The following is a 20,964-nucleotide window of genomic DNA, read 5'->3' as shown; positions in this document are numbered from 1 at the left end:
TTTGTTCCAGATGCCAGAAAACTAATAATAATATTTTTACGTTACGTAGCTCAACGAGTTACTGCATAAATTGCGTCGCATAAATACGTACGTACGTATTTAGCACACTTCTCTCTTTCGGCATATTGGAGCCGTCCGATCGGAATCCGACGGAGCGAGAAGGCGCCAGGTAGGTCCGCGTGTCGGTAGGGTCGGTCCAATGCTGCGCTGACGCATGTTTGCTGGACCTGATCGCGAACGACCGACAGTTGCCGGTTGGTCGAGGGTGCGCTCGCCGGTTGACGTGCTGCACGCCCTGTACGTACGGTGAAAAAAAATAACCAGATTTATATAAGGACACAAGCTCGCCTCTGGTTCCAGTGCACGGCTGTTAGGTTCCATGTCTGGGGATCAGGATCACAGGGAGCTCTACAATTTCATCTTCCACGATGAATTGGCGCCGCTCTTCCCCCAGAAGCCGGCGGCCGGAAGTGCCAGTGCAGATATTGCCTATGACCACCATTCCCCGGCGGCGCCACCGACGACGACGACGTTCTTGAGCATCACCGACTTGTTGCGGAGCTCGATGGTTGACTACGCTGCGGTGGATAAGGCTTTTGGATTGTCGTCCTCGTCCTCTTCGCAAGTGCCGGCGGCGGCGGCGGCGGGGACGGTCGGTTCTGAGCTGATGTTGGATGTTAACAGCTTGAGTACTGGAAATAATCCTCCGGTCACGCCTAATTCTTCGAATTGTTCGTCGTCTACCGAGGCCGCCGGGGAGGAGGATGCGCTCCGACGGTGCAAGGAGGAGCAGCTGAAGGAGGAAGAGGAGGTGGAGAAGCAACGACCTGAGGAGGCCGATAAAGTGGGCGATGTGTCTAAGGAAGTGTGAGTTTCTCTCTTCCTTTTCCAATTCTTCCTTAATTTGCTTCGTGTGAATTGAAGCTTAAATTTTCTTCATGAATTGTAGGCGTTTAATTTGACTGAAACAGCTAAATAATTAACTATATATATTCAGCACGCAATTTTCTAGGCTTTCACACCTACCTTGTCTGATAAATTAAACAACAAAAACAAGAATCGCTTTCTAGGATTTCTTAGTTCAAATCAGTTATATAGATGTATATATTTGATACATATGCTTGGATCTGATCAATCCAGAAGTATAATCAATTTTTTCATAATGGAGTTAGCTAGAAATTAAAAACACACATCACTGATTAAATCTCTCTCTTTTTCTTCATTGATAACTGAAAATTTGATTCAGTTGACTGCAAACAGAAGTAGTAGTTTTATTCCAAAAGAAAGACATTAATTAAACATCCACGTATCAGTTGATAAAAATATATAACTCTTAAATTATCTCGAAATCAAACCGACATATGGTTGCATGCAATCAGTTCTCTTGAAGCTTCATAATTTTCACTGATCGATCGATATTTGGAATCAGGAATAAACCGAAGAAGAAGGGAGAGAAGCGAGCAAGAGAACCTCGCGTTGCTTTCGTTACTAAAAGCGAAATCGATCATCTTGAAGACGGCTATCGATGGAGGAAGTATGGCCAGAAAGCAGTCAAGAACAGCCCTTATCCAAGGTTAGTCATCCAATATATATTCATTTAATTCTGATTTTTTTTTATATGTATATTGATCGATCACCTTCACAATTTCAGGAGCTACTACCGTTGCACGTCGCAGAAATGCCCGGTAAAGAAGAGGGTGGAGAGATGCTACCAAAATCCGATGATTGTGATAACCACCTACGAGGGAAAGCACACTCATCACTGCCCCATAACCCTAAGGGGAAGCACACACCTGTTGCCGCCGCCGCCGGCCATGTCTGCGAGCTTTTGCCAGAATCTCATGATGCAGCAAGCTGTGCAACGACTGAACAGCAACGCCGGCGATAACAAATTTGGCCAGCGAGGGAACTTCATTAACCCTAATGTGTTTCTGCAGAACCTGCCGCCTTCTCTCCAGCAGCTGCAGTTTCAGGACTATGGTCTCTTGCAAGACGTGGTTTCTTCCATGGTGAATGAAAGCCAATTACCATGATATTTTACATATATTGTACTCAATATACGTTCACAATTCACTAAGTGTACGTATTTCACTTGAGACATTAATATTTTCAAGCAATCTAATCCTGAGTTATATATATATATATATATGAAGGAGCTAGAATATTGTACAATTAACGATGTGAGTGAACATGGTAGTAAGGCTATATATTGGCAAAATTCACTACTGAAAATAAATTTGAGTTTTAGTTTTGCAGTTTGTCCAGTTTATGTTTAATTAATTTTTTTTAATGATCCTCGCAATGCTTTAATTTAATGTAATGTAGAAACATTGTCATATGTATAATTCTTGGATCACATCGTTATTAGGAAATTAAGAGTTTGAGAATCAAATTTTAGAAATCATAATTAGCTCCTTTTTCATGGGTAGGAGAATGAGTGAATATTTCTTTGAAGATTTTAAAAATGGAAAGAGGAGAAGATATATAAGATCTTGTAAAAATCAAAAGGCACCATTTATTTTTAATTATCATAAAATACGTATTAAAAGAGTTTCTCATGCTAAATTTTCTTTTTAAATTATCCTTTTACTTGACTATTATTGTAGTATTTTTGCTAAAATTAATACAACATATAAACAATGTGATCAAAATTATTCTAATGTAGTCAAAACTACATTAGTTTCTGACTGTGTGCTTGAACTAGGGGGGAATTAAAAGCCATTTGTCTATTATATATATAAAAAATTGATCTATTTAATTAGCACAACTTTGATTAATATTAAAATAAAATTGATCAATTATGAAGTAACTCTAACTAAAATTATAGCAATTTTAACTAACATGGGATTAATTTTGACAAATATTATAGAAGTTTTAATTCCATTTGTAGCAATTTTTAGTCAATTTGATGTAGGTTTGACTGTTATTAGAGTAATTTTGATTAAAATTAAAATAATTTTAACCAACATTAGTATAATTTTGAGCAATATCAAAATAATTTTAACCAATGTTAATTAGAGCATGTTTTTGCTAATCTAGAGAGGTATTTTTAGAATGAAAGATCCTTTTTGATAATTTATAATTACCGTGTGATAACTCTTTTTGTAGTTTGAGAGTTTATTAAAGGAGAACATCAATGGAAAAGTTTGTTTTGGTTGAACAACCCATCAAATTTCATAAAGTCTCATTATAGACATGAGCCATCAATCTCCAAATTAGTTGTAGAAAATGAATCCTCAATGGCCAACAAATTAATTTTATCGAAAAAATATAATTAATTATTCTCAAAAATTTTATCGACAAAATGAATCCTGATGAAGGTAATTAATAAATCTTCACTGTTCTATCTCTTTCCAACCGAATGCTGAGCTTTATTTTTTTGTAAGCGTTATTTTTCTTGTTGTTTGCATTCTCTACTTCTACTGAAATGTCCTCGAACAATTATTCTGAGTGTATAATTAATAACTCATTAGGCACAAAGTTCTTCAAACCTCTACGACGTCCACACAATTAGTTAGATTTAGGGGTGAGAAATCCATTCAAAATCAAACCGAACAAATCGAAACCGATTAAACTAATTTTTTTTGACAAACCGAATCGACCGAACTTTACCATCAAAACTGAATAAGTTGAATTGATATAAAATCGATCAATTGATGACTTCATCAATCATGAATTTTTAAATTTGGTCAGTTAATTCGGTTTGGTTTAATAAAGATCACCCTTATTGCAGGTCAAAGTGACTCTTAGGGACAATAAATGTTATATAAAGCTCTCCTCTAATAGGGATAAATACTGCTACATAAAGGGAACGCAATTAGTTCACTGCTTGAAAGGAAACAAGGTTATGGAGGGGTACTAAAGTTGTGGCTGGTTGTTTTTCTTATTAGCTGTCCAGAATTAAGTTGGGGACCTTATATTCCTGATCTCTGGAGGTAAAAGATTGATCTGTTTGGTTGAAAGAGTCTCACAACTCGCTGCAGCTAGCAATGCCCTCTCTGTTTTTTGTGTTACAACAATGAATTAAGAACATATGGACTTTTTATATATGTCCCAATAAAAGAAATTAAACTACTTTAGGCCTGTAATGCAAAGTCTATTGCCGGTTTAATTTGCTCTGTTGCATGCTGCAGATCATGAAGATAAAATTTTCACTATAATTCCCATCCTGATCCATTTTTAATGCTAACATTTTGCAGGAGCAAGGAACAGTTAATTGTAGGCAGTATGTGATTCACCAACACTAGTGCATCACAAACAAGCAATGAGACAACACTTGATGCCTGCAAACGAAATATATAAAAACTAATTTATATCTTGTTTTAGACGTACAGTACAGCAAATAAATCATACACAAATTAACAGCACGAAGCTAAGATACTGCTGCTTTAACAGATAGAATTAAGACATGCTGTTACTCAGCTACGTACATGTATATATATATATAGGAGAAAGTTTGTGAATATACCATATACATTACGTACTAGTCGAGGCTCATGCTACGTACTTATTAATGTTAATTCGCTTATGAGCAGTTAAAATCGGATTATGCAGCTATTACTCACGTGAGAAAGAACTTAATTGGTAAAAGAATACCATAAACTAACAGCAAACTCCCTGGGTGTTTTGTAGTTGAGACGTACGTACTTTATACAATCTAATAATCTAACCTAGTGAGATGCCACATTAGGAAGTTTTTCTAATTGATTTGACCCTATTTTGCGTGTCAATATAGCTAGATTCTCAACCATGCATGTTCATTAAAGTGCTAGCTGTTGCAATAGAATAAGGAAAGAATTGCCCTCCTGCGCGATCCACAATTTGCTGACAATAATTAATGAAATTGTTGCTCTGCAGGGCAGGGCTCGGCTCGGCTCTGTTTCAACAGAAATTAAACTCGCGTTTGATCTCCACTCCGTGGAGGAAGCTCTGCAAGTTCTGAGTGCGCCACTCCGGTGATCGCCTCTCGGAGTGCGCCTGCAGATCCACGGAGCCAACAGCGGTTCAACTATTCAATGCTTCTTCGCCCGCCGATGCAACACGAGCGCGCGACAAGGACTGGATCGCCCTGTCGTCGCTGTTCGCGAGCGTGGCCCACCGCCGGGTCCTGTGTCGGCTGCATGGGGCCGGCCGGGGCGGCGGTGGGGGAGGTGGAGCGCCGACTCCGAGGGCGTGCACATGGGCAGTAGGTTCCCATGCATGTGAAACCATGTGGCCACCACCTCGTTCAGCCGGCCCTGGCGCTGGCGCGGGCGCGGAGGCGTGAACTGGGAGTAGTAGGAGCCGCGCGCGCACTGTTATAGCTGTTCTGCTGTAGGGCAAAAAAAAAAAAACAGAACGAGGCAGGGGAGCGAGACAAGAGCTAGCTACCCGACCAGGTTGCTTTCTGGGCAGCACATGGAGGATGTCATGGCGTTGCAGGCACATGGAAAGCGAGAGCGAGTGATGGCAGAGACAGAGACAGTAGAGGATCAGATTTAGATGTTACAGAAGAAGCATGGACATGGATGGGACCTCGATCGGTGCAATTGCCTGCCTTCTCCGCTGCATGCTGTAATTGCTTCTACCTCCCATCCGCTAGCTTTCTTCTTTGTCAGTGACGTCCGCGCCTAGCTAGCTAGTGTTCCTCGGCCGTCTGAAGCACATGCATCTACGTGCTCTGTCCCTCTGCATGCTGGTGAGCCTAGCTAGAATTATGAGCCGAGCCGAGAGGGTAGACAAAGCATTTTACTTTACTTTACTTTGCCCGAGCCGGCCCCTGCACTGCATTCAACACCCCCAACAAAACGTCAATCACTGAACCAATCTGTTCCTGCCATTCGCCGTAGCCCCTTAATTTCCTCGCTCGCTGCATGTCATCTAGCTTTCTCACATTTCTCGCCACCATCTTTCATTGCCGTCTCTACATCCATAATTGTGCCTCGCGCGCGGCCATAGCTTAGCCTGCAATAGTCGCCGAGCACCAATTTCCCCAACTAGCTATATATAGAATTGGCCTCCTCCTTGATCGATCAGTTATATCCATGGATACCGATGGGAAAGCCGACGACCCGGCCTCCTCGAGCGGAGCCGTCGTATCAAGACGGCGGCCGAAGTGGGCCTCGCCCGCTCCTCTCGAGGTCGACACTGGAGCCGCGCCCTCCTCCGCCGCCGCCGTCTCTTGATCAGCCAAGAGGAAACGATGACGACGACGACGACGACGACGAAGACGGCGGAAGTGGAGAAGTTGGGGGTGGAAGAGACAGAGGAGGAGATGTTGGAGGCCAGGGTGAGGACCCTGCAGCGACTGGTCCCCGGCGGCGAGGAGATCATGGGAGTGGAGCGGTTATTCGAGGAGACGGCCGACTACATCGAGGCGCTGCAGGAGCAGGTGAGTGCAATGCGGGCGCTGGCGTGCTTGCTCCATGGATTCCAAAGGACGAGAGGAGGATCGAGCTAATTTCTTGAACATTTTTTTTAAAAGAGATTAAATGATCAGAAAAATAATAATGCAGTATTCGAAGGTCAACGTTTTGATCGGCCTTAATTTCTTGGGAGAAAAAAAAAGAAAAAATAAGAATCAATTTCATGCTATTGCAAGAACTAAGAGAGATGACAAAATTCGTAGGTCGAACGTTGATCAAGTGTTTCCCTTTTATATAACATGTAATAAGGCTGGCAAACTATAATTTTTAACAAAGGTAAATTTGGAGCCAAGGTCTGTTAGATAACTTTTTTTATCATTAATTTATTATTTTAAACCTATAATCAAATAAACATTTAAATTTAAAATAAACTTTCAATATGTTACAAAACTAATTTTAAGTGTTTATTTTATTTTATTCAACTTTTATTTTTTAAAATATAGTATCACATTGGAAGGTGACGAATAGAAAATTCATAAAATGGTAAGACAATTCCATAGGAAGGAGAACCAAATAACAAAACTTTGTTAGATGCCTCAAGTTGAAAGTAAGTTGTAAATGTTTTCTTCAAACAAGATCAGAGTCTACAAGAATTCACGTTAATTACTAAAAGCAAGGCACACTCAAAAAACTGTCCAATAAAATTAGCAACCAGTTGAGTCCTGGTCAGTTTAGAAAGCATCATCAAATGGCGTATACATCTGATCAAACACACACAATCTTTAAAGGACCCATAAAAAAGGGAGGAGTCATCAGCAAGGGCTTAGTAACCACGCTGCCAGATATGGTTTGTCGACTGTGATTGCATGGTCTGAGAGTCATTCAAATTCCCTTCCCTATGGTTAGGTTGGCTCGAGGAGCCTGCCTGTGTATGGTGCATGTCTTGGTACCCCAAAGCTCCGAGCGTAGCCAGTTGATTTTGATGAACTCCAGCGATTTGATTCTGACTTTGATAATCATAGTAGTCGCTGGCTGGAAGAGCAGAACCAGCACCATGAATCCGCATCGCAGGGTTCTCACTCTGGCAATCCCAATCTCATAGTTAATTCAGATTATCATGTTAAAATGATTAGCATCCAAGGAGAAATCACTAATACCTGCTGACTGGACGTGTAACCTTCTTTGTAGTGCAATCTCAAAGCTTCATCAAGCCCAATTGTTGCAGCAGAAGATGGAGACGTGTGGTTGAGGTTGAAGCTCCCTGGAAGGGATGATGAGTTTCCAAACTCTCCATAAGGAGTGGAAATGGTATAAGCCTGTGGTAAGCTTGTCAGAGGCAGGCTACTTCTATATTGAGGCTGTGGATATTTGGAATTCGCAGCAGGAACCAGAGTTGTTTGGTGGAACGGACTGTTTGCCGCATATGTTTGTTGGTAAGAAGGCAGGTAATAGCTTTGTGGTAGGAAAGGGTACCTTATCATATTGGAAAATTGGCCTATTGGAAGGGATGGCTGAGAGTAATGGTGGAGAGGAAGGTGTTGGAATGCAGGACTTGCAAGCATAGTGGTGCTTGGCAAGGATTGCAGAGTAGAATGATGGTTTGAAAACACCCCTGGGTTCAAAGCCTGCAAAAAGCATTTCTTATTTGAGAATAAAAAAAAAGATTCCTTCAATTCTTAATGCAGTAGGTATCAATTAAAACAATTGACGTTTCATGTTTGCATATGAACCATAAGGACAGAAGAAATAACAAATTGGTGGCAAATGCATTCAAATTCATCGTGCTACGTTATTTGTAACTAGCAAGACATACATATTGACATTCAAGCCGATCACCAACCTCTAATGTTACTGTATATTGTCCATGGCTAAAGTAGATGCCCAAATAAATGTGATATAAGAGTAGCTAAATGCCAGTCGGAGACCAGTTTTAGGTGACCTAAGGACTGGCACAGCACTAGGCTTTTGGTTTGGAAAAAAAAAGAAACAATAAGATGTGATGCTACTACAACTGAGAAAGCTGCTATCATGAAATCAATGAAAAAGAGCCAAAGAACTTAACATGAACACGTCGTTCTTTTTCTCTCCAACTATGCACTGAACATGATAAAAATGTCTGCCATGATCCTCAGACATTTGCTTCTGATTTGTTTTTAAAAAAATCAATAAAGATAATCCAGGTTGGAATGACCATAAAAATCAGCAGATGCTTTGCCAATTTGAAAACCTAATTCCGAGCAGTTAAAAAAATAATGTATATTAGAATTTAAGAAGCTAGCAATTACCTGAGGCACGGACACGGTTGGCCCACTATCAGATGATATTGTTGAGCTATACCTCGTAGGCATTGACTGGGTGGTCAACAATGTAGACAAAGGAAGATCAAACTCCCAAATAGGAGGAACGCTTGCTGGTGATATTCTATTTTGTAGGTCACTTGGCTGCTGCACGGTGGAAATTGATGGTGAAAAATTCCATGCAATCAAACTTATTTTATACAAGCCATCAAAAGTGACAACACCTCAACCTCCATGAATCAAAAGTAGAAATAAATACAATCTAAGTCAAGGATTTTTTTTTTTTTGGCAATCAAGAGGTCACATATTCATTCCAAAGAACTCTGTTTTTAAAATATATAAACATCTGAAGCAAGTAGAAATCTTACTACAAGAACTTGCCTCTTTTAAAAATAAGTGAGCTTAATTCATAGCAGCAACATTGGATTAATTATTCGTAAGCCATCAAAAAATTTAAATACGTGAATATATGGACCGTATGCCAGTTATTCTAAGGTGAAGAACATGCTGGCCACTTGAAATGTGAATTAATCATATAAGCACCAAAAAATGCATAAACCAACTCATGAGATCTGTTTCCTAAATTGCATGTTATCCTTGTGAATGAATATTAATTAAGATGCCATTTGCATTATGAATCAAAATCACTTTATTCAATTGGTCAAGAGAGGTGTCAAATTTGGGTTGGCATAAGACATTGGGGAAAACTATCAGAAATTACCAAACTAAATGTGCATAGGTACAAAACAGTAAGCAGATAATTTTCAAGAAAAGCACGGCCATGCACCAAGCCTAAGCCTTTTAGATGGCACAATGAATATTAGATTAACTACCTTATACTTTCCAGTGAGTATAGCCAGACCCTACCAGGGTGAATGTTAGGAAAAATAAACACCATAAAATCATCCCCATACCAGACTATTATAGATTGTTCATTACCATCAAACTTGATAAAGCTGAAAGACTTTGCATTTGTGCATTTTCATGTGAGAAAGCATAAGCTGTAGTATTTGGTTCCATAGAGGTTGAAGATTCATAATTAGAAGCAGATGGATGGTTGTAGTGAAGTCCATGTTCATCATCCAATGGGTCTTTCCTCGTTATTTCAGCTTGTGAAACCGAGGGCATGATAAGGTTCTCTGGACCAGATGCAGATATGGAAGCTAAGTTCTCAGTTAGAGTGGTCTTGAGCTGCACATCATGGTGGTCATGATTTCTATTAAAAAGACACCCTTTATTAGAATGAAATCAAACGGCAATGTTTTACAAAGAAAAACAAAAAACATAAAAAGCTACCTCACATAAGGACCATCAACTCTGGGAGCATCATTCAAAACAGGAGGCATTTCAGAGTTGATTTTTAGTGGATTCAACTTTAAAGATCCACAAAATGCACCAGAAACAAAACTGCCAAAGCTCAAACGTGTGCATTCTGAATTTGTAACCCTTAAATGCTCAGGAATTATCACTGCAGGATTGGGCTCAATAGGACTTGTTTCCTCTTGCAAACTTAGCCGTCCCAAGTTTGCAGCAGCTGATGAAATTTCAATCCTGACATCTGCAGCAGGAAAAAAACTCAGTCATGGAGAGAAAGGTAGATATTCTCAAAATGACAAAATGATCATGTTCACAGCATTGCATGAGTACCTTGGAAAGGAAAAGAAACATTGTATACTGGAAGAAGGAAAAATAAATTATGTTCAACAGTATTGTCATGATATCAAATCCTCAACTCTACCAACTAAGAACAAGGTGCAAAATAGATGCTATGGCAAATTTCAAGTGCCCTTTTTGGTAATGTGTTAAACAAAAAAGGAAACAAATCAAGATCAGACCTTCCACGAGTAGAACCAAGAGCTGGACATCAGCATGCTTGTTAAAAATGGTTGGTCCTGATTAGGATCCACGTGATTTTTCATGCGAAATCAGTTTTTTGAAGGAGATCAATAAAGTGGGAAAAGAAGCAAAGAAATAAGCCAATGAAAAAAACATTTTCAGAAAGTGGGTCTGCAATCATTTTATTAAACAAGGTCAGATCAAGAGTAAATTGGAAAAAAAATTGCTCTAGCTTGATCATGAGGGAAGAGAGAGTGATGAAAGGTAAATTGAGGGTGGCAAACCCAAGCAACAAATTGATGGATCTTGGTTAGACATGTGAGAAAATCTTATAACATTGGGTGATAGCAAATCTTAGCAATTGAATCAAAACAAGGTGTTAGCAAATGCAAGAGGCAAGTGGGTTATCATGGGTCACTGTTCCATTGAACCTCAAAGGCTCAAACTATGAAAGCAAGTTCAACACTCTTAAGCAGACACCCACAGATTACTATACAGTTGGGAAACTTTGTCGTCCAGGTAGCACAATCCAGACGAGTATCTGCTCAATCAAATGATCCTTAGCATTGACACTTTCAAAAAGTATGTGTGTCCTCCAGCACCTAGCTATTAAAGGATCTGCATCAAACAAGGTCTAGAGGCATTCCCCTTTTGAAACACCATGCCTACTTTATACAATGAAAACCTCACCAAATAGGCCTTTAGATAGTCAAGTGCTTTAGCTGAAAGCTTCCTACTGAGGAAAATAGGGTATAATTCATCAGATATCAATGTACTCCTGTGCCAAAACTATGATACATCCTCACGCCACGTTGAACTGCTACTCAAACCTGCAAACAAGTCAAGGATTTGCCACCAAAAAAATCACTCAGCTCCAACAGCACATTTCTCTCTAGGGTATAGTTTCCAACAGATCAGACAATGAGGAGTGAAGCCACTTCCTATCAAGATGGATATTCACATGGACAATAATATAGGAATAGAGAATGGTGTCTAATTATCCACTCAGCATGACTTACTTGAGCGAAGTGCATTCAGCATGGATGCTTGATAATAGAGTTTACATGCAAACTTGCAGAAAGCTGCAAAAGAATCCACATCAAATAAAGTCCAAAGGCATTCTCCTTCAAAGAGAATCATCCTTCCTACATTTTTTGCAAGGATGATCCATCCTCATGGGCCCTTAGACAAGCTAGCATACATTACAATATATGGTGATGATTATTAAAAGGCATACATGCTGTAGTCCATCAGATCCCAGAACCATGAGTGGCATGATAAGGAGAGGAAGAAAACAAACCAAACCAATAACAATAGTGGCCTTCTTTAATATGGTGATGATTATTAAAATATTAATAAATAAATAAATTCTGCTAATTGATGTATTAATTAATCAAAAAAATTAGTGTTACAATAAAAATAAATATTTAATAAAAATTGATATTATTTAACTGATTGAAAAAGTATCAGGAACAAAAACAAGACTTACATATGGTATTCGTGGAAAAATCTTATAATAGAATCTTAAGGGAAATTATATGGAGAATTCTAAAAAAAAGATGTTAGCACAGTGTATATTGAACTAATTAAGGATAAATATGAGGATATAATAATAAGAATGAAGACTTCAGACGGATTAACTGAAGCGTTTTCCATAAAAATAAGATTCTATCTTTTTACATTAATCATGGACGAACTCACTAGACACATCCAAAATACGATACTGCGATGCATGTTGTTTGTAGATGATATTATTTTGGTAGATGAGGCACGTAAAAAGTAAATGATAAATTCGAATCTTGATACCAGAAGTGAAAGATTTTAGATTCAGTAGAGTAAAGATAAAATATATGAAATTTAAATTTAATAATATTAAACGTAATGAGATAATTATTAAGATAAGAAATGACGAGTTGTCTGTAATTGAAAGTTTTAAGTATTTAGGATCATGTTTGTAAAAGGATAGAAGGATTGAGAGAGATGTCTTACATAGAATACAAATGAGATAGTTGAAATGAAGGAAAATGTCAGATGTTTTTTGTAATTGTAAAGTACCTCTACAATTTGGACAAAATGACGATTAAACTTGCTATACTATATGGAGTTGAATGTTAGACTATAACTCGAACACATGAGCAAAAGAAGCAAGTTGTAGAGATGAGGATGTTAATGTGGATGTACGAACATACAAGGATGAACAGAATAACAAATGAAAATATTAAAGAAAAAAAATCAAAATTGCATCTATTGAGGGAAAACTCCAAAAGACATATTTAAGATGATAGTTAGGCGATTTGAAACTATGACAAATATGCATATCAAACGAAGAAGAGAAAAAAAAAGACTTGGTTAACAATAATAAAATAAGATAAAATTTATTTAAATATAAATGATGATATAATAGGGGATAGAGTCCAATGGCGTAAAAGGATTCATATAGTCGATCTCACCTAGTGGGATAAGATTTGGTTGTTGTTGTTGTTGTTGTTGATATCAATTAACTTGAAGGAAAGGTGTTTGATTGTATTTAATTAACTTAATTACTTATGGGGTAAGCTAATTACCCAAAAATTAATGCACTATTTGAATGAATTAATTAAGTCAATTTAAAGTATCATATAAATTCTCTTAATCGGAATACTATTGAAATTTGTTTGTTTTTTGCTGTTTTTAAAATGTTTCTATTAATTCCTTTCCAATTAGTCCTACTGATTCAATATGGCTGAAGCTTAGGATTTTTGATGCTTAATCCTGAACATTTTGACAATCACATATGTAAATATACCAAACTGTTCATTTACATATTTGTCCTAATGATTTTTAACTTAAAAAGTTGTTGACTATACACCATTTATTAAAATCTCATAAGCTAAACTTGTTAATTTCTGGACCATGGTCCAAATTAAAAACTCCGAGAAAAAGTTTTCACGCTTGAACATTTTATGCAATTGGTAACTTCTAAAATGTTTGAAACAAATATATAACAAACTCGAAAAAGAAACTCAACCTTAACTTCTAGGCGGAAGTTAAGTGGGATGTAATGAGATAAAACACACAAGGAACATTTTCTGTCAATACAATTTATACATGCAATGTTATGCCACTGGTAATATTGAAATCAATTAAAGCATTTTTTATTACATTAATGTAAGGGTAATCTCCCTCTACCCTCCCGGAGCTTCTAATCTGAACAATTGAATATTTCAGCTTATCAGTCTTATATAATTTCCCTTTTAGCCTAAAGTGACATAGGAAAATCCCACAAGACTCTACAAGCTCCTCTCCGTTCAACCCTTTTTATTAAATAAAAAAACCCAAGATATATGATTTACAAAAATTCCATTTTCATCTATCTTGCTTATTGCTTGATTTCTTTAATGTTAGTGAAATTACATTTACATATTTAATTTAGTTTCGCTTAACTAAAAATCTTTAATTTCTTAGGTTTTCTTGCCACAAATTAAACCCGAAAGAAAGATTCAAGGGTCTAGTACGGCATATCAAATCTCAATGCAACATACATAAACAAAAGTAATAGGTAATGACAAATTAAAAATAACAAAGATATTGAGTCTGCGATAACCTGATAAACTGATAATCTTTATAACCAGCAAGTTTGTTAGGTACTATAAACCGATAATTGCTAGTGATTACAAGGATCTGAACCAGCAGTAAATAATAATTCCATATTTTCAATGTTTAGAACAAAAAATTAATGGTTCTTGAATCAGTGCACAATGGAAGAGCAAATATCCATCATGAAGAATAAAGAAATATAGGAAGAACATAGGAAAGGTGAAATTTACCTTCACAATGATCTAACACATGCCTTTGGGATAGGTGGGAATTTGAATTTCCCACTGCACCCTCATCTAAATGTGGAACATCTGCTGAAGATCTGCATTTAGCTGGCAATGTCTCAATATTAAGTTTTTGCTCCAGATGAATGCCTTCCACGTGAGAATCTATCTGGTAGTTAGTTCTATAAACCAATGCAGATGATGACAAATCTGAAGTGTTTTCATAAAAAGCACTGACGCCAGATATTCCAGGTGCGGTTGATGCAGTTTCCATAGGTTGCTCAAACCATCCATCTTGAGAGATATGCCAATTTTCAGCAATCTTGTCATCAACTCCATGCTCATAAACATTATCATATTCCTGAAATGATTCTGAAATTTCTTCTGAATCTGTTTGAAAGACTTCAGTCGAGGATTCCTCGAAACCCAGATTTGATACATTTGACATCGCTGCATTTTTTGTCAAGTCAGACCTTTCAGTTTCCATGGCAGGTATGCTAGGTCTAGCTTGAGGTCTCCCCATTTTAACAATGTCAGCCATAGACATCTGTCCCTGCTTGCCTAACCAGCTGTTATGGAAGCCAGATAAGGATTGCATTGGCATAGAAATGCCTTCAGCAACACTTGTTGGTTGTGTTGCATTTCCAAAAGACAAATTGCTGCAAAAACATGAGGAAAGAAAGGAAATTTGATAAGCATAGTAGTCACAACCAATTAATTACAAGTAGCAAAAAACTAGAGGACAACCAAACTGTAGGATCCGCTCACAAATAATTCAACACAAGTAGCAAAATTTTTAAATAAGATCAAAGAGTTTTACAAGTTGGTCAAAAGAAATAATAGACGTATAAATCATGCTTTAAATCAATTGCTGGGAATCATTTTTTCCAACAACTATAAAGAGGCTTTAAAGATGTTTCTTTACAAGCTATTAAAACAAAGCTGGTACTAAAATCATGACCAATAGTTCACATTGTTATTCTTATTCAAGGTTTCATTTTATATCTACAAGCAGTAAAGAAACTCTATATATCCATTTATCAAGGAATCCTTAGGAGCTATCATATTCTCTTCGGAAGTTCTTGCTCATACTAGGATCTCTAGTTCGCAGACAATCTATTCCAGTGCCTACATTTCATCGACCAAATGATCTTCATCTATTGTTCAACTCTTTTTGCCGTAATGGTCACTCATTCCACATATCCCCAAGTTTATTTTGAGTCCTTTGATCATGACCCTGAATGAATGATGTCCTCAATAGATCCTATGTCAGAGAAAGCATAAACAAGGGAATGCAACAATCCGTTCCTATCCTGCCTGAGAGCATCAAGCAAGCAACTGTGATAGTTACTCCAGAAATACAGCTGACCTTCCATTTGCTATGAATATTTAACAAGATCAAGGATCCATTCTTCTTTCATAACATTGACAACATAGATTGAAAACAAAGAACTATAACTGAACCTCACACAACTATGCCTTGTTGCAAAAGTAACCTGTTAAGTGCATATATTAAAGTAAAGAACAAGGCTTTCCTGAGGGTTTATGTTATTTGAATAAGTGATCATTTAACCAAATGAATGAGTAGGTATTCCTTTCATCAAAACTTTACTGTGTCACTTCATTTCAACTAGAAATAAAAGCATAGACCCACAGAGCTAGAAATTAATGCAATGTTATAGTAGCATTGACCAACAAGAACCAAAATTCTGCCCTGGATTGTCCAACTACCAGGTAGGTAGTAAATGACTATGAATAAATTGCAACAGTTCAAGTTCGGCAGTCCAAGAAATAGCATTCGGCAAACTGAAGAAGGATAATTTATACTCATGATCATTCTACTTTGTTATGACTTTACTCTTGCTATAAAATTGATCCCTTAGGGTGTGTTTGATTCAAGTTATCATACATAACCTTGGTTATATAATTACTAGGTAATCACATGATCAAGGTTATATGGTATAAAACATAATCTACTGTTATTTAGTTCAACTTATTTATTTGGAGAAAATAAAACATAACCAATTTAATAGTTACTATATTACCCTTGATTCAATTTATTTTTAAAAAAATTAACTTAAATTAAATTAATAATATTAATGATAATAATAAATTAATAATATATAAAATAAATAAATAAATATAATTTATTTATGATTTTTAAATTTTAAAATAAATTTATATATATTTTAATAAAATAATTCATTAAAATAATTATTTAATAAAATAATTTGTTAAATTAATAAATATAATTCGTTAATTTATTGTTAAATTAATAAATATAATTCTTTAAATTTATAAATATTTAAATTAAAATTTATTGAATTAATTAACTCAGTTTCAATTAGGTTTCACTGTACATTTCAATTAATTCAATTTTAAAATTAGAGGGTAATTATGGAAAAAAAAATTCATTAACATCCGAAATCACAAAAACGTTAAGCTGTCAAGGTAATCACATTCTAGGTTTATAACCCATTTGCTGACGTTTTACTGATGTGACGGTGATGCTGTATTACTTGAGAATCGTTGATAACCTGAACCAATAAACCTTGGACAGATAACCAAGGTTATCGACGATAACCCCCAACCAAACGCCCCCTTATAGCATTATCATTGTCAATCATAAGAGGAGGAAGATAAAATCCATCACACTTGGAAGATCATGCATCACAGAGACCTGTCCCTTCACTTTCCTAACAACATCATAGTGCAATGTGTGATAAAGTGGAAAGAATCGCTGCAAATAATACACCTGAATCATGCCTATTCAGATCCAAGCAATTCCTAGCAACAAGACTAACAATAGGATAGATACAAGGTCCATCAATAGAAGGCATGAGTCAGATCCAAACATGGATAGCTACATGCCTATCCAATTAACTGTAAGTACCAAGATCTGAAAATCTTCTGATAGCTGGATCGCCTTATTTCTGTAAGATCTTGGATTTTTGGAATGATATGATTCAGAAATCTCTTGAAAATAAGGGAATATTTGATGAACATTAGCTCAATGATTATTTTTCTTGTAATGTTACATTTCAATGGTAGAGGGAAAAATTAAAAAGTAGTTGAAGGGGTCAATCTCTGACATGTGCAAAGAAACTTGGCTAACCCAAACAGAGCAGAATTCTTCTTTTGCCACCATAGTATAATCTTACATGGTAGCTATAGGCATGAAGAGGATTTATAAGCTTACATGAGTGAGTATTAGTAACTTAGTCTTAAGTATTTTAGGCAAATGGTTGGGCCTAATAAGTTAATGGATAAATTCTCAGTTGTGAACTAATGAATATGGATTTGTAACCATAGATGGTGAGCTATTATTTGGACTAGAGGTTAGACTTGACAAATTAACAGATCAATTTTGCCACCTGTGACACTTCTTACCAACTAGTAATTGCAATATCATGCTTCATGATTGATCGAGATAAGAAGGTAAGGAGCATCATCATTAGAGACGAAGATAATTATGATACCATCCAAAATATAGCTCCACTTATGATGTCAAGCCATATTCATTTAAATAATTTTATATGAGTGAAACAACATGCAGCTCCATCCACTAGGCATAATAAGCACAAAATAGCATTTCTATTGTTTAGATATTCTCCAAAAAAGGATGAGACACAGCACACATTCAACTGGCATTTGATCTGATTGAAGAAATCTAGAATATAACTAGTCAGCTAAGCAACACCAATGAATATTGAAAAGAAGGCAAGGAGAACTCATATAGTCTTGCAAAAAATAAGTAATTATTTCTCTAAATCCAAAAATTGTTTACTTCTGCTAAGACATCATAGCTTGTCCAAAGTTAAATACTAACCAAATTATGCTAGTAGTATGGCTCTTCACAACAACATCAGGAATCTTCTACACTAAGTGTTCTACATAATTTCCTATACATATTGAAGTAATCATAAAGGACCAGCCAACATCTACTCCTTCCGTACTTGTATAGGATATTGACACTTAGACACTCACTTTGAATGGACATCATATATATGCTATCCCTCATGTTGTAAAGATTTTAAGAAGTAGTTATGTTGAACACTCTGCCAGTGACTTTGTACCATATATGCCCTCCTAAGGTACTGAAGCATTGAATCAAAGTATGGTGTAACAATCCAAGCATTTGGAACTATAGGCAATACATACTTGTAGAGCTAAAGAGCATAGAAAGAACAAAAAATCCTTTTATCAAACCCAAGGTCAGGAAAAACTTATCGAGAAATTTAAACTTGCAACTTCACCATCCTTTTAAATTACAATTGCCTAAACATATCCAAAGCATCTAACCCCCCCCCCCCCCCCCCCCCCCACACACACAAAAATCACCAAATGCTAGAGGTAGAATATTTATCTGGCCATTACAACAAACTACTTCCAATGTAAATATCCAACAAACTGCCAGTCCAATGAAATTAAATTAGTGATCACCTTGCGAATTGTTTGTGTTTGAGGAGGATTAGTTGATACTGTGGAAGATTCCAAACAAGGTGACACTGGAATAGTCTTAGCACCATTTTCTTTACTGTATGTGACTTTACCAGCGCCATGTTCTATAAGGACAAATAGATGAACAGAAATTTACAATCAAATAGAAAAAATGCATATAATATACAATCTCAAACTAAGATATAGAAGCCAAAATAGTATAGCAACGTACCAGTAGAACTAGATTGGGAAGAAGTATTACGACTGCCACGGTCTGTGCTCCCTCTAGCTCCTCTTCCTGAGATGTTGTTCCCAGTTCGAGACTTTGTTTCTGGAAATTCTCTGGTCTAGAAGGAGAACGAGAGGGAAAAGTTGGGTTAAATTTCTACCTTGACTAACAAAATTACCAATAGAACATTTTAAGTCTAGAAACAATAACTAACTGAACACATAACTAATATCCGTTTTCAATTAGTAGTTGAAAAAGAATGTTTGATCACCTCAAGGATCTATAGAAACAAAGGCATCAAGATGATGACAGTCTGATCAATTTAATGGTCACACAACCTATAATTACTAAACACCTTAAAGCATGTCCAAAGCTGTGAAATCTACCAAAAAATTGTGTAACAATGCATTCACTAACCTCCTTTTTCTTATCGCGCTTATTCTTCACTTCATGAAAAGTATCTGCATTGTGAATGAACAGTAAGTAGATGTATGCCTCCTTTGAGAACTTGATTACTATTTCGCAATTTTCAGAAACATTTCATCAGCCACACTATTTCACAGCATCAATTAGGTAACTCAATGGCCGAAAAAGTGATGGGGAGGAAAATCAAATGAACTATTGTATATACATATATATAACAGGGAGTACTACTGAAGGGCAATTGAGTACGAGTATATGAAGTGTATATAAAGTGAATAGCAATGTCTCTCTCTACAAAAATGAACATACTTGAGCACAAAAAGGAAATAAAACGATCTGTGACACATTGCATCCATGGAGTAGGATAAACAAACGTTTGTAATATATTTCTCACTTCCCCTCATTTTTTTTCCTTTTCAACAATAAGCTAAGCAAAGGCAGACGAGAGGTGGCATCCTGCAGGTGCAGGTATTGCAAGATAAATACTCGAAGTAGCGAAAGTTAAGCAACAGTTGCTTCACGAATTAAATGACTTCCGTGAGGTTTCCTATGTTTTGAGGTGAGATATTGAGGCCGAGTATCCAAAATTCAAGTAAACTAGACATGAAAAAAAACTACTTCTTCCTTTGTTCCGTAGACAAAAGTAGAAATCCTCGATCAGACGTTTTTCTTTCAGTGAGGTAAACATTTAGGCAAGCAAAACATGATTTACTTTTTCCTCGGATCCAAGGCGAGACAAATACAGATATGCAAAACCGCCACCGTCACTGTCCCTCTCATCTCAAACCATTAGTAGTGAGCCCCCAAAATCACGTACATCGCCTCAATCACACAATTTGATGTCGAGAACAGAAACATCACCGACAGAACCAACCGAGAGAGAGAGAAGAGGAAATTTTGAGGGGACGGGCACCTTGCGAGAGGAGTCGGTTGACAGCCTCATCAGGATCCATGTCGCACTCGCAGAGCATGGCGTAGATCTCCGCCTCCGAGCAGTTCACGATCTCTTTGAGGCTATGCACCAGCTTCCTCGACCCGGACGGAATCGTGATCGCTGACGACGGGCCGTTTCCCCTGCTGCCTCCGCTTCCGGCACCGCTCATCCTCTCCTCCGTCCTTGTTCCGCTAGCAGAGCGAGGAGCAAAGTGAAAGCGCGACCTCGTAACGCCTGAGGACTTAGGCCGGCGGCGAAAACCCTTTTCTGCTCCTTCCCTCACCGCGTATATTTTCGAGCATATATCCCGCCCTAAAAAGTTTTAATGTCAAATGATGTCCGTCTCACAACGAGATCAAGATAGGAAATTTATTCTAATATTATTATTATATTTTGGGGAAATTTCAAAACACCCCTGAATCTTCTCAAAGTTCGAAATTTTCCTAACAATTTCAGAAAATCCTAAAACGCCCTCAAATGTTAAGAGAAAAGCATAATCCGCGTGGCACGTCTAAATCATCGGTACCATAAGGATTAATTGGAATTATATTTTATAACGTTCTAATCACTAATTAATTAGGAAGTAATGCAAGATTTCCATCAACAAATTATAAGTAGAAAAAGAGAGAGAGAATCGCATTTTAACTTTCATTTTTACTAT

General features: G+C 37.0%; 2 protein-coding genes across 2 annotated transcripts; one reads left to right on the top strand and one right to left on the bottom strand.

Annotated features, from left to right (window-relative positions):
* The first annotated feature begins 370 nt into the window (after nucleotides 1–370).
* On the top strand, nucleotides 371–2,198 carry LOC141820646 (WRKY transcription factor 71-like). The gene is made up of 3 exons (XM_074708002.1): nucleotides 371–867; nucleotides 1,430–1,573; nucleotides 1,652–2,198. Exons 1-3 carry the CDS (start codon nucleotides 380–382, stop codon nucleotides 2,031–2,033), a joined length of 1,014 nt encoding a protein of 337 aa, XP_074564103.1. The 5' UTR covers nucleotides 371–379; the 3' UTR covers nucleotides 2,034–2,198.
* Nucleotides 2,199–7,024: 4,826 nt separating this feature from the next.
* Nucleotides 7,025–20,596, bottom strand: LOC141820712 (uncharacterized). Its single transcript, XM_074708082.1, has 11 exons — nucleotides 20,283–20,596; nucleotides 19,364–19,407; nucleotides 18,950–19,064; nucleotides 18,721–18,842; nucleotides 18,065–18,066; nucleotides 14,284–14,936; nucleotides 9,938–10,199; nucleotides 9,581–9,857; nucleotides 8,630–8,788; nucleotides 7,502–7,969; nucleotides 7,025–7,425 (listed from the first exon to the last, which is right to left on the bottom strand). Exons 1-11 carry the CDS (start codon nucleotides 20,470–20,472, stop codon nucleotides 7,168–7,170), a joined length of 2,550 nt encoding a protein of 849 aa, XP_074564183.1. The 5' UTR covers nucleotides 20,473–20,596; the 3' UTR covers nucleotides 7,025–7,167.
* Nucleotides 20,597–20,964: the final 368 nt, after the last annotated feature.

This window comes from Curcuma longa, unplaced genomic scaffold (genome assembly GCF_044706935.1).
Source record: "Curcuma longa cultivar G26 ecotype Majalengka, Jawa Barat unplaced genomic scaffold, ITB_CL_G26_1.1 utg509_np1212_2302976_RagTag, whole genome shotgun sequence".
In the NCBI taxonomy this organism is placed as follows: Eukaryota; Viridiplantae; Streptophyta; class Magnoliopsida; order Zingiberales; family Zingiberaceae; genus Curcuma; species Curcuma longa.
The sequence above is the reverse complement of the archived record's forward strand: the minus strand, read 5'-3'. Positions and strand labels throughout refer to the sequence as shown.